General features: G+C 40.9%; 1 protein-coding gene across 1 annotated transcript; it reads left to right on the forward strand.

Annotated features, from left to right (window-relative positions):
* Nucleotides 1-1,146: 1,146 nt before the first annotated feature.
* On the forward strand, nucleotides 1,147-14,443 carry LOC307141044 (stonustoxin subunit alpha-like). The gene is made up of 7 exons (XM_079840949.1): nucleotides 1,147-1,274; nucleotides 3,146-3,235; nucleotides 3,347-3,386; nucleotides 7,684-7,776; nucleotides 7,939-9,633; nucleotides 12,502-12,537; nucleotides 13,473-14,443. Exons 2-7 carry the CDS (start codon nucleotides 3,146-3,148, stop codon nucleotides 14,027-14,029), a joined length of 2,511 nt encoding a protein of 836 aa, XP_079697075.1. The 5' UTR covers nucleotides 1,147-1,274; the 3' UTR covers nucleotides 14,030-14,443.
* Nucleotides 14,444-15,808: the final 1,365 nt, after the last annotated feature.

Below are 15,808 nucleotides of genomic sequence, written 5' to 3' on the forward strand. Positions count from 1 at the left end.
GAATCCAGGAGGGCTGGAGCGGAATCCAGGAAGTTAAGGAGGGCTGGAGCGGAGTCGCTCCCAAAGTCCATCAACCACCGGGGCTTAACGGCCGCTCTCCTCTTCCGCCTGGGCTTGGGGACAGGCAGGACCTTCCCGGCAGGCCCACTGGAGGGATTTGAGGAGGAAACTGGCTGCGGGTGAACTGACCAGGCAGCGTGCTTCTCTGAGGGGACTGGACGAGGAAGACACACATTCTTAGGAACCTCTTCGAAGATCTCGAACTCAGAACCATTTAAGGACAATATCAAATTGATTGTCTCGACTAGGGAAAAGGAACAGGCAGGTTCCAGGAATCTAATGGTGTCCTCGTCCAGGCCCATCAGAAAAACCGCGTTAAGCGGTGCATCTGGCCAGTTCACCAGATAAGCTAGCTCACAGAATTCCTCCACACACCTCTCCAGTGGCCGACCCTTCTGCCTAATCCCCCAGAGGCGATCCTCCACCGAACCGCCTTCCTCGGGGAATACTGCAGAGAACGGAGACACGAAAATACCCATCCTTAAGAGAAGTCCTTTTGCAGTGAGTTCTGGTCTTCTGTCACGGTCGTATCGTGCTGCAGTGAAGAGGCGATACGGGACTTCAACAAAGACTGGTATTTATTCAAAAGAACGCTGGACAGAACACAAAGCTGCATCAACACGACATGTAAACATAACTGAGACCAGACAAGGAATGAATGAACACGAGGGAACTAAATACAAACACTGATGACTTCCTAACGAGGGGCACAGGTGATACAGATAAGGATAACTAAACACAGCTGAACAGAACTAGACTAACGAGGGTAACCAAGGAAACAGAGAAAGTGGTGGGAAACATAGACAAAAGGAACATGTGACTAAAGCAAACAACATAACAGAAACACAGATATGTGACAAACTGCTTATACTTATTTGTGAAATTTTAAAATGTTAATAATAGTGATTTGTAATGAATGCAAGCAAATATAATGCACAGTAGGCTATATACGTTCGAATTTGTGAAAAAACTCTCACTTCAACCTGAATTTAAAAGTTGGCAACCCTGGATATCCAGGCCAGAGGCCAGAAAGCATTTCAAGGTCTAAGGGCATTGACTCAGGCCACTGGCCACTGGCCACCTCCCCTCTCCAATCTTTCACAACATTTCCAGACATCGCATGTTTTCATGAGGCATTCCCTCAGTAGCAGGACTATATCACTACTGATTTCTGATCAGCTTCAGACTCACCATTTCAAGAACAGAGACTCCAGGTAAGATGTGATTTTATGCAGTGTCAGTGCTATTGTGTTGGGCTTCAGCCCCCCCTAAACTTCTGTCCAGCCCCCCTAAAATAATGTGTGATGAACCTTTCAAACATATGGGAGGGAAACTGGCCGGAGGCTTCGGTTTTGTCCCGTCTTTTAATCTGTGTTAATCAGCGAGTTCTTCAATCCGCTGTGGCGGCGAGCAGAGCGTCAGAAGCAGAGGTGTGTGTGTTGATCTGAGCTCTCATTGGTCTGTCACCGCTCGTCAATGTCAAAATATTTGAGAAAACCAATCAAAAAATGACACAAATATTCAGGCAAATTAATACACTTTTGTCTAATTTCGCCATTTTGATTTGAAATAGGCCTATAATGTAATTTATAATTTAATTAACAAATTTAATTAAGAAATATTAACAAATTAATATTAGTAATAAATGTGTGGATATTGTAAATGTAATAATTCCACGTGTAGCTCTCAGTAAATAAAAAAGCTCAGTTTTTTTCAGCCTGTATTGGACATAAGATTAGTAATGAATGTGGGCATATTGTGAATTAATTTAATAAATTGAGTTAGGCTACCTAGCTTTCCTGTTAGCCTTCAGTAAATTAACATGTCTACAAAAATGATTCATAAAACATATAAATATCAGTTAAACATATGTTTACTGTCTTCACTGACAAAAATGGTAAAACTTTATCAGTCATATCTGCCCACTGACATGGTTTTCAAGCAATTGTTATCAAATAATTTTTGGCGTTCAGAACATCTTAAAATGCACATGCAGATCATAGAAATCAAAATTTTCTCGAGGGGTCATGCCCCCCAAACCCCCCTAACTTCACGTTTGGGATCTCATTGATTATAAACCTGCCTACATTGTATGATTAAGGGATGTACAATATGTTCAATATGGTCATGCAGAATGAGGCATTCATATTTGCTTTATAGGTATAAGTAATACACAGCCAATATCCTAATATGCATACTAATAAGCTACTAGTTAATAGTGAGAATTGGATCCTAAACTAAAGTCTTACCAATTTTTTTTGAAACGCCCTAGTAACTATTATATTATATTTTAACTATTATATTAGTGTGTGCATTATATCTGAGCGTTACAGTGGGTTAGGGTCAGTGTTCACTAATGCCAACACATAATGATTTAGAAGTTTTGCCAACGTAAGCGAGACCGCATGGACAGCGTATAAGATAAATCATATGTGTGGATGAGCAAGTAATCGTCCCATGTATAGAAATATTCTGACCAGTGTGTGGATGACTGAAAGATTTACATTAGTGTGTAAAAGTACACTGGGCACAGTTACCACAGCGATAATTACCAGAAGGAAGAGTCGGGAGACCAGTTTTCACCTTACAAAATGGAAAATCTGATTTTACCATCACACAAATTACTTTGACGTTTGAAGACCAAACGAGGACCTTCTTTAAATACACTAGAAAAATATGGATCACTAGAAATAAAATGCCAATGCCTGTGTAAAGCTTTACAGAATTCCCCACCCAATGCTGAGTATTTGACAGCATTTAGGGCCATCCTTAACATGTCAAGTCAAGTTTTCCTGTAGCTCAAACAGTAGAGCATGGTGCTAGCAACGCCAAGGTCATGGGTTCGATTCCCAGAGAAAACAAGAATTGACAAAAATGTAAAATGTGTATTTTGAATGTAATGTAAGTCGCTTTGGATAAAAGCATCTGCCAAATGCATAAATGTAAATGTAAGTACCCTTCTTTTATATAGCGACACAGATGCTTCAAAGCAGCTTAACAGTGATGATAGGAAATTCCTTTTGTTTTTGAAGAAAAATTCTAATTACTTTCTGTCGTTGATGATTTTTTTGTTGATGATTCCAAGATGGCGGCACTTATGATGTCCCTGAAGCAGCCGAGCTGGATCTGCTGTACATGTTTATGGTTGGCAACCCTAACTGTGGTGAATGCACAGGTAAGTGCACTCCCTCAGACAAAATATGGATGTTTAAACAGATGTATTTCATGAGATTAAGGATAAAAAATTCTTTGTATATGATTTTATGAACCATTCTTCCAAAAATAGGTTTTAAATGAAGACACCAAAGGAAATACAAAATACCCAGGTAAGACTGAAATGTTACAAAATGTGAATGTGCTATGAACAATATCACAGGGACAGATTTAAAATCATTAGAAGGACAAATTGTCTCAGGTTACGTATGTAACCCGGTTCCCTAAGAGGGGAGCGAGATGCTGCGTCATGGTATTGATGCTATGGGAATGCCTGCTGCAGAACCGGTGTCTGAAGCATGTGTGCCAAAAAACACACCAATTCTGACCTGAATTCAATTATTTGGAGGGGTGTCTCAACACTTTTGGCAATATAGTGTATATATGTTCTAGCACTGCCCAAATCAAACCCGACTGTGTGGGGTTTTTTAATCCGTTTGCTGTCTTGTACACATATCGAAGTATGACTGAAACGACGTGATCTGAGCTGTTTTCTTGGTTGTGTTTGTAAAGAAATGCGCACTAAGCTGCTGTGGCGCCATACAAACACATCCAGTGTGAATACTCTCGCGCGTCTGCAGCTGCAATGACTGTGTAGTTACACTGATGTTAAGCTGTGTGAAACAGCCATGAAAGATAACAGCTCATAGATTCCAATCTCTTAACTGAGGATGTTGACACAGTTTTAAATTCCTGCACAAGAAAATTGTATGACCAGCTATCCGATTGTACTTCAAGTCTTCTTCCCTTCACTGCATGAATCGCCGTAGCAAGAGAAGGTCTTCCTTCAGACAATTAGAATTTGGGTATTCTGTGACATACATGGTCTCTGTGACACGTCACACTATGTCACCAGACCCCAATCACTTCATGGCCACAGGTGTATAAATCAAGCACTAGGCATGCAGACGCTTCTACAAACATTTGTGAAAAAATTGGTCTCTCTCAGGAGCTTGGCATCCAGCACCTGTGGAGCTGGAATAGTGAGGGTGATACATAGGGGACAATGGGTTGACTCCTTGTAGGCAAACGTGCCTCTGCCATATGGACTCCAACACCTGTGGGTGGAGTTGTCATTCCCCAGGCCCTCGTCTTGACAGGGTATCTGCTCCCATATTTGCATGCCCCAGAATGTAAATTGCCCTCTGGGAGAGCAGTCTGGTTTCTGCCCAGAGCGAAGTAGGGCCTGAATAGGGGGTGCAAACACAGTCCGCTCTAGTGATTGATGTAAGAGACTCTATTGTATGTTGCTTTGGATAAGAGCATGTGTTGAATTTGTAAATGTAAATCTAGCATTTTATATGATTTTATATATTCTGACTGGAAGGTTGAAAGTTTAATTCTGTAATTGTCTATTCTCTTTGCATCTTTATTTTATAATGGATTTCTTCAGCTCTCCGTGTTTTCACTGTTATACTGTAGGGGGCGCTATTGCACATCTTCTGAAAGAGTACAGACTCTCCTGATCAAAACACAGGTGAAGAAGAAGCAGACAAGCGATATCAAGTCAAGTCAACTTTATTTATATAGTGCTTTTTACAATGCAGATTGTTTCAAAGCAGCTTCACAGTGTTAGACAGGAAAATAATGCAACAGAATTTGATTCGGCCATACAGCCGCTCCGGAGAAAACGGTGATGTCATCAGCTCAGTTCAATTATCATACAGTGACAATGTGGGCATTAGATTGCTTTGGATCAGTAATTTAGTTTATATGGTTAATTTAGTTTACTAATTAGTTTTATTTGGATATTTAGTTGAACATTTTTTTCGTTGATATCATATGTAATCACATGTATTATTTAAAATAGCGCGATCATCAACATTAAACATCATATAAATCAAAACTGCCTAGTGTTACTGAGTGAAATATCACCCTAGGATGAGCTAAAGGACTGTGAAACTCTGGTGATGGACTCCATCTACTCCAGGGGTGTCCAAAGTCCGGCCCGCGGGCCAAATGCGGCCCGGGGATGAATTTCAAACGGCCCGCAGCGCGTCTATTAAAATGTATTATATGGGGCCCGCCACGGATCATTTACAAATCATGCAGTTTTACGATGTCGCCGCAAGGTGGCAGTACTAGACTTTAGGCCAGGGAAACAGCGGCCAAAGCGTAACAGCGCTGCTTGTGCTCTGCGCAACTCGCGAGCTCTGACTCTGAAAAAATGTGTTTACCTGCTGAGTGTCTCGATCACGCGCCCACTAAACAGCCTTCCGAAGCCCGTGAGAAGTGTTCGAGTTCAGCACTGAGGTCTCCGGTACTGAATCTCTCTGTGATTTGATTTAATTTAAATCCAGTTAATAAACAACACTAACGTGCAAATCAGCTGAGCCGATTCAAAATACTTTTCAAACAACAATTCGCATTTCGAATTTATCATGGATTTACTGTGGTAACACCTGTAACCGTGGTAATTTGTCAGAAATGTAGGTTAATATCTAATTTTATTTAATTTGTTATGTAGACATGTATTAAATGAGTAATAAAGGCCAAATTGCAGACAATTTTTTTGTCATAAACTTGCAGTTTTGTGCATTTGTAATTATGTCTACAGACTAAATACCATATATATATATATATAATGTATTTATTACTTTTTGCCTTGTGTGCACTGCAAAAAATGCTGTCATTTAGTATTTTTGTCCTGTTTCTAGTTTAAATATATCTAAAAATTATTAAATCAAGATGTTACGAGATAAGTTAAATGACATTACATATTTTTTCTTGTTTTCTGGAAAATAAAATTTAATTTAAGTGAGTTTTTGTTTAAAACAAGCAAATATATCTGCCAATGGGGTAAGAAAAATAATGTTTCTGTTTGGAATCTTTAAGGAAGATTTTGGAAGATTATTTTTCTAATCCATTGGCAGATAATTTAGTTTGTTTCAAGCAAAAACTCAATTCATTTTTATTTTTCCCCCCAGGAAACAAGAAAAAATATGTAATTTTCCTTAGTAAAAGCATCTTGGTTTAAGAACTTTTTGATATTTGGACTGAAAAAAGACAGAAATACCAAGTCAGAAAAGCATGTTTTGTAGTGTGGTTTTACCTGTGGTGATCTAAATAGAACTCTATTCTTATTTAAATTTAATAGTTGCTCTAACTCCGTAATAATATAAAAATTTTACCCATTAAAACTTTTTGGTTGATGAAAGTTTTACAGATATTGTTAAATATCTATCTATCTATCTATCTATCTATCTATCTATCTATCTATCTATCTATCTATCTATCTATCTATCTATCTATCTATCTATCTATCTATCTATCTATCTATCTATCTATCTATATATATATCTATATATATAATATATATATATAATATATATATATATAATAGAAAAGGGACCGGCTCCCGGGTATGTCCACAACATCGAATCCGGCCCCCTTTAAAAAAAGTTTGGACACCCCTGATCTACTACATCTGTGTTTTGATTGTTCATTGTTCTGAATCCCATCTGGATGTAGTCTTTGACAAAAACATGTTTTTCTCAGCTTTTTGCTCAAAATGTTGATTTTCTTTTTATTAAACTTACCCGTATTAAAGTGTTGATAAAAAAGAAATGCATGAAACTAGAATAAAACCTTTTATAAGCATTGGGTTAGTTCTTTCTTTTGATAAATTGCATGTTCAAATATTCATACAACAAAATATTCTGGGGGTCAGAATCCTTTGTCTAAATTGTAAAAAATGCTGGTGGTGGCTGGCAACTTTAAAGGGTCATGAAACCCCCCTGCTGCAGCAGTGTTTTTCAGAAATGTTTTCAGAAATGAAGATGGACAGACTTTTCCCCTTTTAATTAGTTAAGTGTGTAAGCACGGAACACAATTTGCCTCAGAATATCTAAAAATAAATACCATCAAATAAATGTAGAAATGCAATGTAATAACAGTAAAATAATAATAAATATACTTCATATCCTTGAAATTATTTAAACAAAAAATATTCACAACAGAGATGTTCTGTAAAGAAAAACTATTTTGCTAAAAATATAGACTGGATTACTAATATTACAATACTATAATACTACTATATATAACATTAAGTGAAGATCTTAATTAGAAATCTTAATCTTAACCCCAGACTAGTGGGTTACACACCCAAGATTTTCACTTAACTGTTATATTTGCATGTATGTAATTGTTACCCACATAACCAGATTTTTTTGCAGTGAGGGAGAACAAGCCTGCATTACAATATGCATACTAACCATCATAAATAGTATGTAAGATTAGTAATCCAGTCTATATTATATAGACACAATAGTTTAGCACAATAGTTTTTTTTTACAGAACATGTCTGTATTCTCATAATTCTCATAATTATTCACTATCACCAGATGTAATTGTGTTCATATATGTCATAAATATATATAAATATGAACTTTTATTTGTTATTTACTGCAGCCTTAACATCAGAGCCCATTGAAGTGGCAGCTCTAGGAAGACCTCTGTCTCCTGGGATGCTGTATGACCTCCGCAAGGATTCCTTCATTCCAGGTGCTTCACCAACCTAAAATAAAAAAAATAAAAGTTTATTTTCCCCTCTTCACCAAATATTGCATCACTAGTGCTTGTGTAACAACACAATAAAACCTGCATGATTCTTCAACAGTGCATTGCGTCCTCATTTGTGACTGTTAAAGCCATTTCTCATTTCAGGTGTTACTCTGTGGGATAAGAAGACACTGAGTGAAAATTTGGACACCCGTCCACAGCCCAAGACAGATTTGAAGTTCAGTTACTCCGACTCTCTCTCTAGTAAGGCCGGTCTCCTGGATGTAAGTGCTTCCCTGAAGGCCAGCTTCTTAGGAGGGCTGGTGGAGGTGGGAGGATCTGCCAAGTTCCTGCGTGACACCAAATCCACAAACCAACAGTCCAGAGTAACAATGTCTTACAGTGAAACCTCCAGATTCGATCAGCTCACTATGAATCAGCTGGGCCACATCACCTACGGTCAGGTGTTTGAGCAGAAAACTGCAACTCATGTGGTCACGGCTGTACTGTACGGAGCTCATGCCTTCATGGTGTTTGATCGGACAGTTTCAGAAGAGGAAAAAAAGCAGGAGATTGAGGGAGAACTGAATATCATGGTCAAGAAGATCCCTCAATTTTCTATTGAGGGAAAAGGAGCTACAAAAATGACAGATGGTGATAAGCAAAAGGCTGAGAGCATTGCTTGCACATTTTATGGTGACGTCCGTCTTGAGCAGAACCCCACCACTTACATAGAGGCCATGGAGGTGTACAAGAAGCTCCCTTCTATCCTGAAGGAGAATCCACAGAATGCAGTTCCAATAAGAGTCTGGCTCTATCCTCTTTCTCTACTGGATTCAAAAGCAGCTCAGCTGGAGAGAGAAATCACCACACGTCTGGTTTCCGAAACAGAAAAAATAATGGAGGAGCTGGGAGAAGTAGAGAGGACATACAACGACCTCTCCAGTAAAACACTGGTAAATGCTTTCAAAGATATCAAAGAGAGGCTGTATTCATTTCAGAGCTCATTTAGCATTTACAAGACAATGCTCATGAAAGCAGTGGCCAGGGTCTTGCCTGCTATACGAGGAGGAGAGATGGAGGAGAATTCGCTGGAAGACGTCCTGAAGATCCACTACAGCTCCCCTTTTATAGCTGTCAGGATTAACCAGTGGATAGATGATGCAAAGAGTGAACTTTACCTCTTGAATTATCACATGAAGATGCTGGAGGGAATAACAACTGAAGACTTAGATCATCTCAGCATCAATCTTAATATTGATGTTGTGGTGTGCTTGACCTTCACATCTCTGAAGTATGAAGACCCGTATCTTTCAAACCTGAAAGAGTTTCTGAAATCTGACAAGTTTAAAGAGCTAGATGGGAAACAAAGCATGGTTTCTGTGGCATCTGTCAGACAGTGGTTCAATGATACTGTTGTCCGCTCAAAGATGAGAGATACCTTGTCTCTTTTCAGAAGTTTTTCAGAGGCTAATAAAGATGAAAAGAGATACAGATTCATTATTTCTGCCATCCCCGATCCATCCAGTCAAGGCTCCTCCATCCGTCTGTATGAAAAAGGGCAGCTGACAAACACTCAGTTCCAGCCCGTGTCGAAGCCTCCCCCTCCAGAAGTGAAGAAGGTCCTGGAGCGCAATGTGTTCCTGAAACTGCAGAAGTCCCCGACTGGAGAAACTGTGCAGTACAGAGTGGAGTACAAGCAGGTGAACGAGGAACAGTGGCATGTCATAAACACACCTAATGATGACTTTCCTCTGGCTGGATTGGATTTCAAAAAGCAGTACTTGATCCGCTACAGGATTGTGGGTAAAGTGGGAGTGAGTGAAGCCAGTGACACTATCGGCCCCATACCATCTTCAGGTGAGTGCCATATGCACATTTCCTTTGCATTAATCTTTATCTTTATAAAAAATAATAATAATTTGCTTCATTCACTCAATGTTTGTATTGACAACCATATTTCCTAACAGGTGTGGATATTAATCATTATAGGGTACAATATTAATGTAACAGGTTGCAAACCGTTTCCCAATTGACTGTATATATGAATGTATTATTTGTCTTGTTCATGTTGTCACAAAATGTATTTGATGTCAGATGTAGGCTGCTGTACTACTGTGGAGATCATGGGCAGATGGAACAAACACTTCTCTGTATGAAAACCAAAGGGACAGTTAAAAATATAGCTAACATAAAAATAAATGGCTCATAATTCAAACAAAACACACAAACAAACAAATAATCAACTTAGAACACATTTACATTTATGCATTTAGCAGACGCTTTTATCCAAAGCGACTTACAACTTGGGGGTACATGAAGCGATTGGTCATGAAGAGTCGAGAAGCGCAATAAGAGCCTGAAATCCTGAGAGCGTGTACATTGCTCAGTGTAGCACAGGCTAGAGTAGGGAGGGAAGAAAGAAGAGAAAGAGGAAATAATTTTTTTATTTTTTTTTATGAGGTTAAGTACTCGCGGAAGAACAGAGTTTTAAGTGAAGTCAATGATTCTGCGTTTTGGATGGCGTTGGGGAGATTGTTCCACCAGCTGGGAACGTTGAATGAGAATGTTCTGGAAAGGGATTTTTTCCCCCTCTGTGATGGTACCACAAGCCGTCGTTCCTTTGCTGAGTAGAATGGAGTCAAAGTAAGCAGGAGCTGAGCGTAGTAGTCCAGTAGTTCAGTCTCGAAATAACCAGGGCCTGGACAAGAAGCTGTGTTGCGTGCTCTGTTAGGAACGGTCTGATCTTCCTGATATTGTGGAGCGCAAACCGGCATGAGCGAGCTGTTTTGGAAATGTGTTCTCTGAAGGACAGCTGGTCATCAAATGTTACTTCAAGATTTCTGACTGACTTTGATGGGGAAATCACGGTTGTACCTAACTGGATGGTGAAGTCATGTTGTATGGTAGGACTGGCGGGGAAGATGACACAAAAACTGTTAAGCCCAATATCATGGCATTTCTGCAGAAAGACCTCAGTCATCCCTGAAAACGACATGATTGATTAATATAAATAATATCTTTAACAAATGCAAAACTCATCATTTATATTCTTTAATAATAATAATTATTAATTATTCATAATAAATACAAAGCTTACAGAAGTTCATTGTGAATCTATAAAATAATGTATGACAAGTTCAAGCTTCAATGATAAAAAGAGAAAGCCGTGAACAGATTCAGTATTTTTAAATATACTGTATGAATGAGTTCAGCACATCATGACAGTAATATTACAGACAACACAACTCTCTCACCATGTAGAGGACGGAGTGCAGTTCTAGCAGGTCCAGTTGTCTCCAGCAGGGGGTGTGTGTGCTCGGGGTGTTGGGCAATGCCCCTGTGTCAGCAGATGCTCTGTCCTGTTGGATAGTCAGGTCATGCTTGTGCAATCCTGTAAACATAAGAGCAGTTATCAGTAAAACCGACTCATTCCTCTCTCCACGTGGTTTTTGTATAGGGGAGCGCGGGCACTACCTAACGCGGGTTAGTTGTAACACGCATGGTTTAACCCTTTCCACACATGCCAGGATGACCAAACTTAGTGTATTTACTAGTTGCCACATCAACATTATTTAGAGAGAAAAGAAATGCGCCAAAATGTAAAAATCTTTGGAAGATATCACTGAACATGTATTTAACCATAGCAAAAGTAAATTTCTTACTTCAGTTTATTTTTCATCTCTGTTTTTTGTGTTTGTTTAAAATAAGACAAATCTGATATGATATTAATCTTATATCTGTTATATTATATCTCAACATTTGAGAAAGTTCTTTAATGCTGATCAGGGACAGACTGGGGATAAAAAACAGCCCTAGACTTTGTCCCAAATAGGCCCATCATCCGGCCATTCGCCCCTAGCCGTGCGCAACAGAAACTAGCAAGGATGTACTATGCCACAATACTGTCAGACTATCAGACAAGGTATTCACAACAAGTGACATCTCAAAACCTATTTTTAGGCCCTATTCATTTTGTCTGTGAAGCTTTCACAAACAACCACCAGGTCTTTGCCAATTCCACAATAATAAACACAAATATGAAAGACAAGGAAAAACTGCACTCTGATGGAAGACAGACAGAAAGTGCAAGCTAGGATTTTTTGGTTAAACAAAAACGTAGTCAATTATTTAGCCCCCTTCCTTGTATGTTAGCACGTGTAGCGTGGTAGCAATGCATGCCTGATGTTTTCCCATTTAATTCAATACCTTAGTCTTCATTCCACCAGAAAATGTGAGCTCACTACAACCTCTCATATACAACAAAGTGAATGAAAGAAATGAAAACGATACTCGGTTACTTAACGTAACCTCGGTTCTCTCTAGAGAGGGAACGAGTATTGCGTAAGTTTCTTACGCTTCGGGAAAGCATTCTTTCTTCGAGATTCTGAAAAACCCAAAATTATCCTTAATTTTGTAATATTGTCAACGCAGTGCGGCAGCCTGGCAGACCATAGCAGGCTATTCCAGCGTGACTATTGGCTGCTCTGCTGGCATCTGCAACAGCCTATCAGTTGATGTCTACAGGAGCCAAATCTAATATGGTGACATGTCAATAGTGTCAAACCCTCAGTAGTGCTCGTGTCAGGATTAGGGCTCTGGAAACAGCAGGAACATTTATCTAAATATCTTCTGTGTTGGAGGATTTCTGCATGTGTTAGCAATGGATGCAGGATCAGTTTCTCTAGTTCTGATAATCACACTCTTCATGTCTGTTGATTTCCACAGACCCTGATCCCAAGACCAGGAGCGACTTCCTGCACTGTAAGAACACAAGCAGAGAAACTCAAGAGTGTGTGTTCATGAGTGTGTGTTCATGAGTGTGTGTTCATGAGTGTGTTCATGAGTGTGTGTTCATGAGTGTGTGTTCATGAGTGTGTTCATGAGTGTGTGTTCATGAGTGTGTGTGTTCATGAGTGTGTGTGTTCATGAGTGTGTGTTCATGAGTGTGTGTTCATGAGTGTGTTCATGAGTGTGTGTTCATGAGTGTGTGTGTTCATGAGTGTGTGTGTTCATGAGTGTGTGTTCATGAGTGTGTTCATGAGTGTGTGTTCATGAGTGTGTTCATGAGTGTGTGTTCATGAGTGTGTGTTCATGAGTGTGTTCATGAGAGTATTGTTCATGAGTGTGTTCATGAGTATGTGTTCATGAGTGTGTGTGTTCATGAGTGTGTGTTCATGAGTGTGTGTGTTCATGAGTGTGTGTGTTCATGAGTGTGTGTTCATGAGTGTGTTCATGAGTGTGTGTTCATGAGTGTGTTCATGAGTGTGTGTTCATGAGTGTGTTCATGAGAGTGTTGTTCATGAGTGTGTTCATGAGTATGTGTTCATGAGTGTGTGTGTTCATGAGTGTGTGTTCATGAGTGTGTGTGTTCATGAGTGTGTGTTCATGAGTGTGTGTGTGTTCATGAGTGTGTGTTCATGAGTGAGTGTGTGTTCATGAGTGAGTGTGTGTTCATGAGTGTGTGTTCATGAGTGTGTGTTCATGAGTGTGTGTGTTCATGAGTGTGTGTGTTCATGAGTGTGTTTTCATGTTCTTCCTGGAGAAGAGGAAAGAAACATGTCAGAAGAGTTTTAGAGTTGATCGTGTGAATGATGATTAAACTGAACTGAGACACTGATGATATTGAACATGAAGAGGTCAGCTACATTACAAGATCAGATTCATAATCGCTCATTCTGTGTGTTTCTTCCCATCAGACTCTCTTCGGCTGAATCCAGACCTGAACACGGCACATAAACGCCTCATTCTGTCTGAGGGGAGCAGAGAGATTACTCGCGCTTACACAGATCAGCCGTATCCTGATTATCCTGACAGATTTGAGTATTATAATCAGGTGTTGTGTAGAGAGAGAGTGAGTGGACGCTCTTACTGGGAGGTTGAGTGGAGCGAGTATGTGTTTATATCAGTGTCATATCACAGCATCAGCAGGAAGGGAACGGGTAATGAGTGTGAGTTTGGACGTAATGATCAGTCCTGGGGTTTGCTCTGCTCTCGTAACAGTTACTCATTCAGACACAATAACATAGAGACTGATCTCCCTGTAAAGCCCATCGGCCGCGTTGGCTCTAGTAAAGTAGTAGTGTCTGGTGATATCTATAGAACAGGAGTGTATGTGGATCCCGGAGCAGGAACTCTGTCCTTCTACAGAGTCTCTGGAGACACAATGAGCCTCATCCACACAGTCCAGACCACATTCACTCAGCCGATCTATCCTGGGTTTACTGTCTATACTGGATCAATGAAACTGGTGTGATGAATCAGGAGAGACTGATGAGGGATTCTACCCATAATGCTTTGAGCTCATGATAAATCAGTGACTGTGAGACGTTATAGAGTCTTTTCATTACATTAATACTACAGCTGAACTCCTGTCACTGAAACAACATGTGTGTGTGTAATAAACCCTCATACAGACAAGATCAGTGTGTGTGTGTGTGTGTGTAATAAACCCTCATACAGACAAGATCAGTGTGTGTGTGTGTGTGTGTGTGTGTGTGTGTAATAAACCCTCATACAGACAAGATCAGTGTGTGTGTGTGTGTGTAATAAACCCTCATACAGACAAGATCAGTGTGTGTGTGTGTGTGTGTGTGTGTGTGTGTGTGTAATAAACCCTCATACAGACAAGATCAGTGTGTGTGTTTGTGTAATAAACCCTCATACAGACAAGATCAGTGTGTGTGTGTGTGTGTGTGTGTGTGGGTGTAATAAACCCTCATACAGACAAGATCAGTGTGTGTGTGTGTGTGTGTGTGTGTGTGTAATAAACCCTCATACAGACAAGATCAGTGTGTGTGTGTGTGTGTGTGTGTGTGTGTAATAAACCCTCATACAGACAACATCAGTGTGTGTGTGTGTGTGTAATAAACCCTCATACAGACAACATCAGTGTGTGTGTGTGTGTGTGTGTGTGTGTGTGTGTGTGTAATAAACCCTCATACAGACAAGATCAGTGTGTGTTTGTGTGTGTGTGTGTGTGCAATAAACCCTCATACAGACAAGATCAGTGTATGTGTGTGTGTGTGTGTGTGTGTGTGTGTGTGTGTAATAAACCCTCATACAGACAAGATCAGTGTGTGTGTGTGTGTGTGTGTGTGTGTAATAAACCCTCATACAGACAAGATCAGTGTGTGTGTGTGTGTGTGTGTGTGTGTGTGTGTGTGTAATAAACCCTCATACAGACAAGATCAGTGTGTGTGTGTGTGTGTGTGTGTGTGTGTGTGTGTGTGGGGAACCCTCACTCCTCACGCACTCTGCAGCCAGTTGAGCTTCCGTTGGAACGGGCTGGGCCATCCACGAGATGTGCACCAACCGTATCCTTTGGGGCTCCCCCCGATGATCAGATGTCCATCGCTGCGTCGGAGGGAGGGTCAGAATTCTCCGGAGATGACGTGTCGGCGCAGGGGGCTCCTTTGGGAAGATTCGATGTGCCCGATACCGATCCGGAAATGATGGCCATGCTTTCCCGGGCCGCCGAGAGAGTCGGGCTCGTGTGGAACCCTCCACCGTGTCCCGAACCCTCAAGGCTGGATGATTGGTATCTCGGGGTGGCCCGTGCTGGTTCTCAGCGCCCCACCCCGGTTCCTTTCTTCCCGGAGGTGCACGAGGAGCTCACTAGGTCGTGGACGGCACTTTTTACTGCCCGAAACCGGCCTAGTGGATCCTCCTCCATCACCACCCTCGATGGCGGACCTGCAAAGGGATACACTCAGGTTCCTCCCGTGGAACGGGCCGTTGCTATGCAACTGTGCCCTAACTCCTCTTCCAGGGGGAATCCGTGTCTCCCCTCCAGGGCCTGTAGGTACTCTTCCGATCTGATCGGGAAAGCCTACCAGGCTTATGGAGAGGCAGGCTCCGCCTTACAAGCTATGGCGTTGTTGCAGGTCCATCAGGCCCAGGCACTGAAGACCTTGCACGAGGGTGGTCACGATCCCGCAGTTCTCCAAGAACTGAGAACCGCAACGGACCTCGCGCTTCGTGCGACGAAGGTTACGGCGCGGGCAGTGTGTCATGCGATGTCCACTATGGTGGT

The sequence above is a fragment of the Gobio gobio genome (genome assembly GCF_949357685.1).
Source record: "Gobio gobio genome assembly, chromosome: 2".
NCBI lineage: Eukaryota > Metazoa > Chordata > Actinopteri > Cypriniformes > Gobionidae > Gobio > Gobio gobio.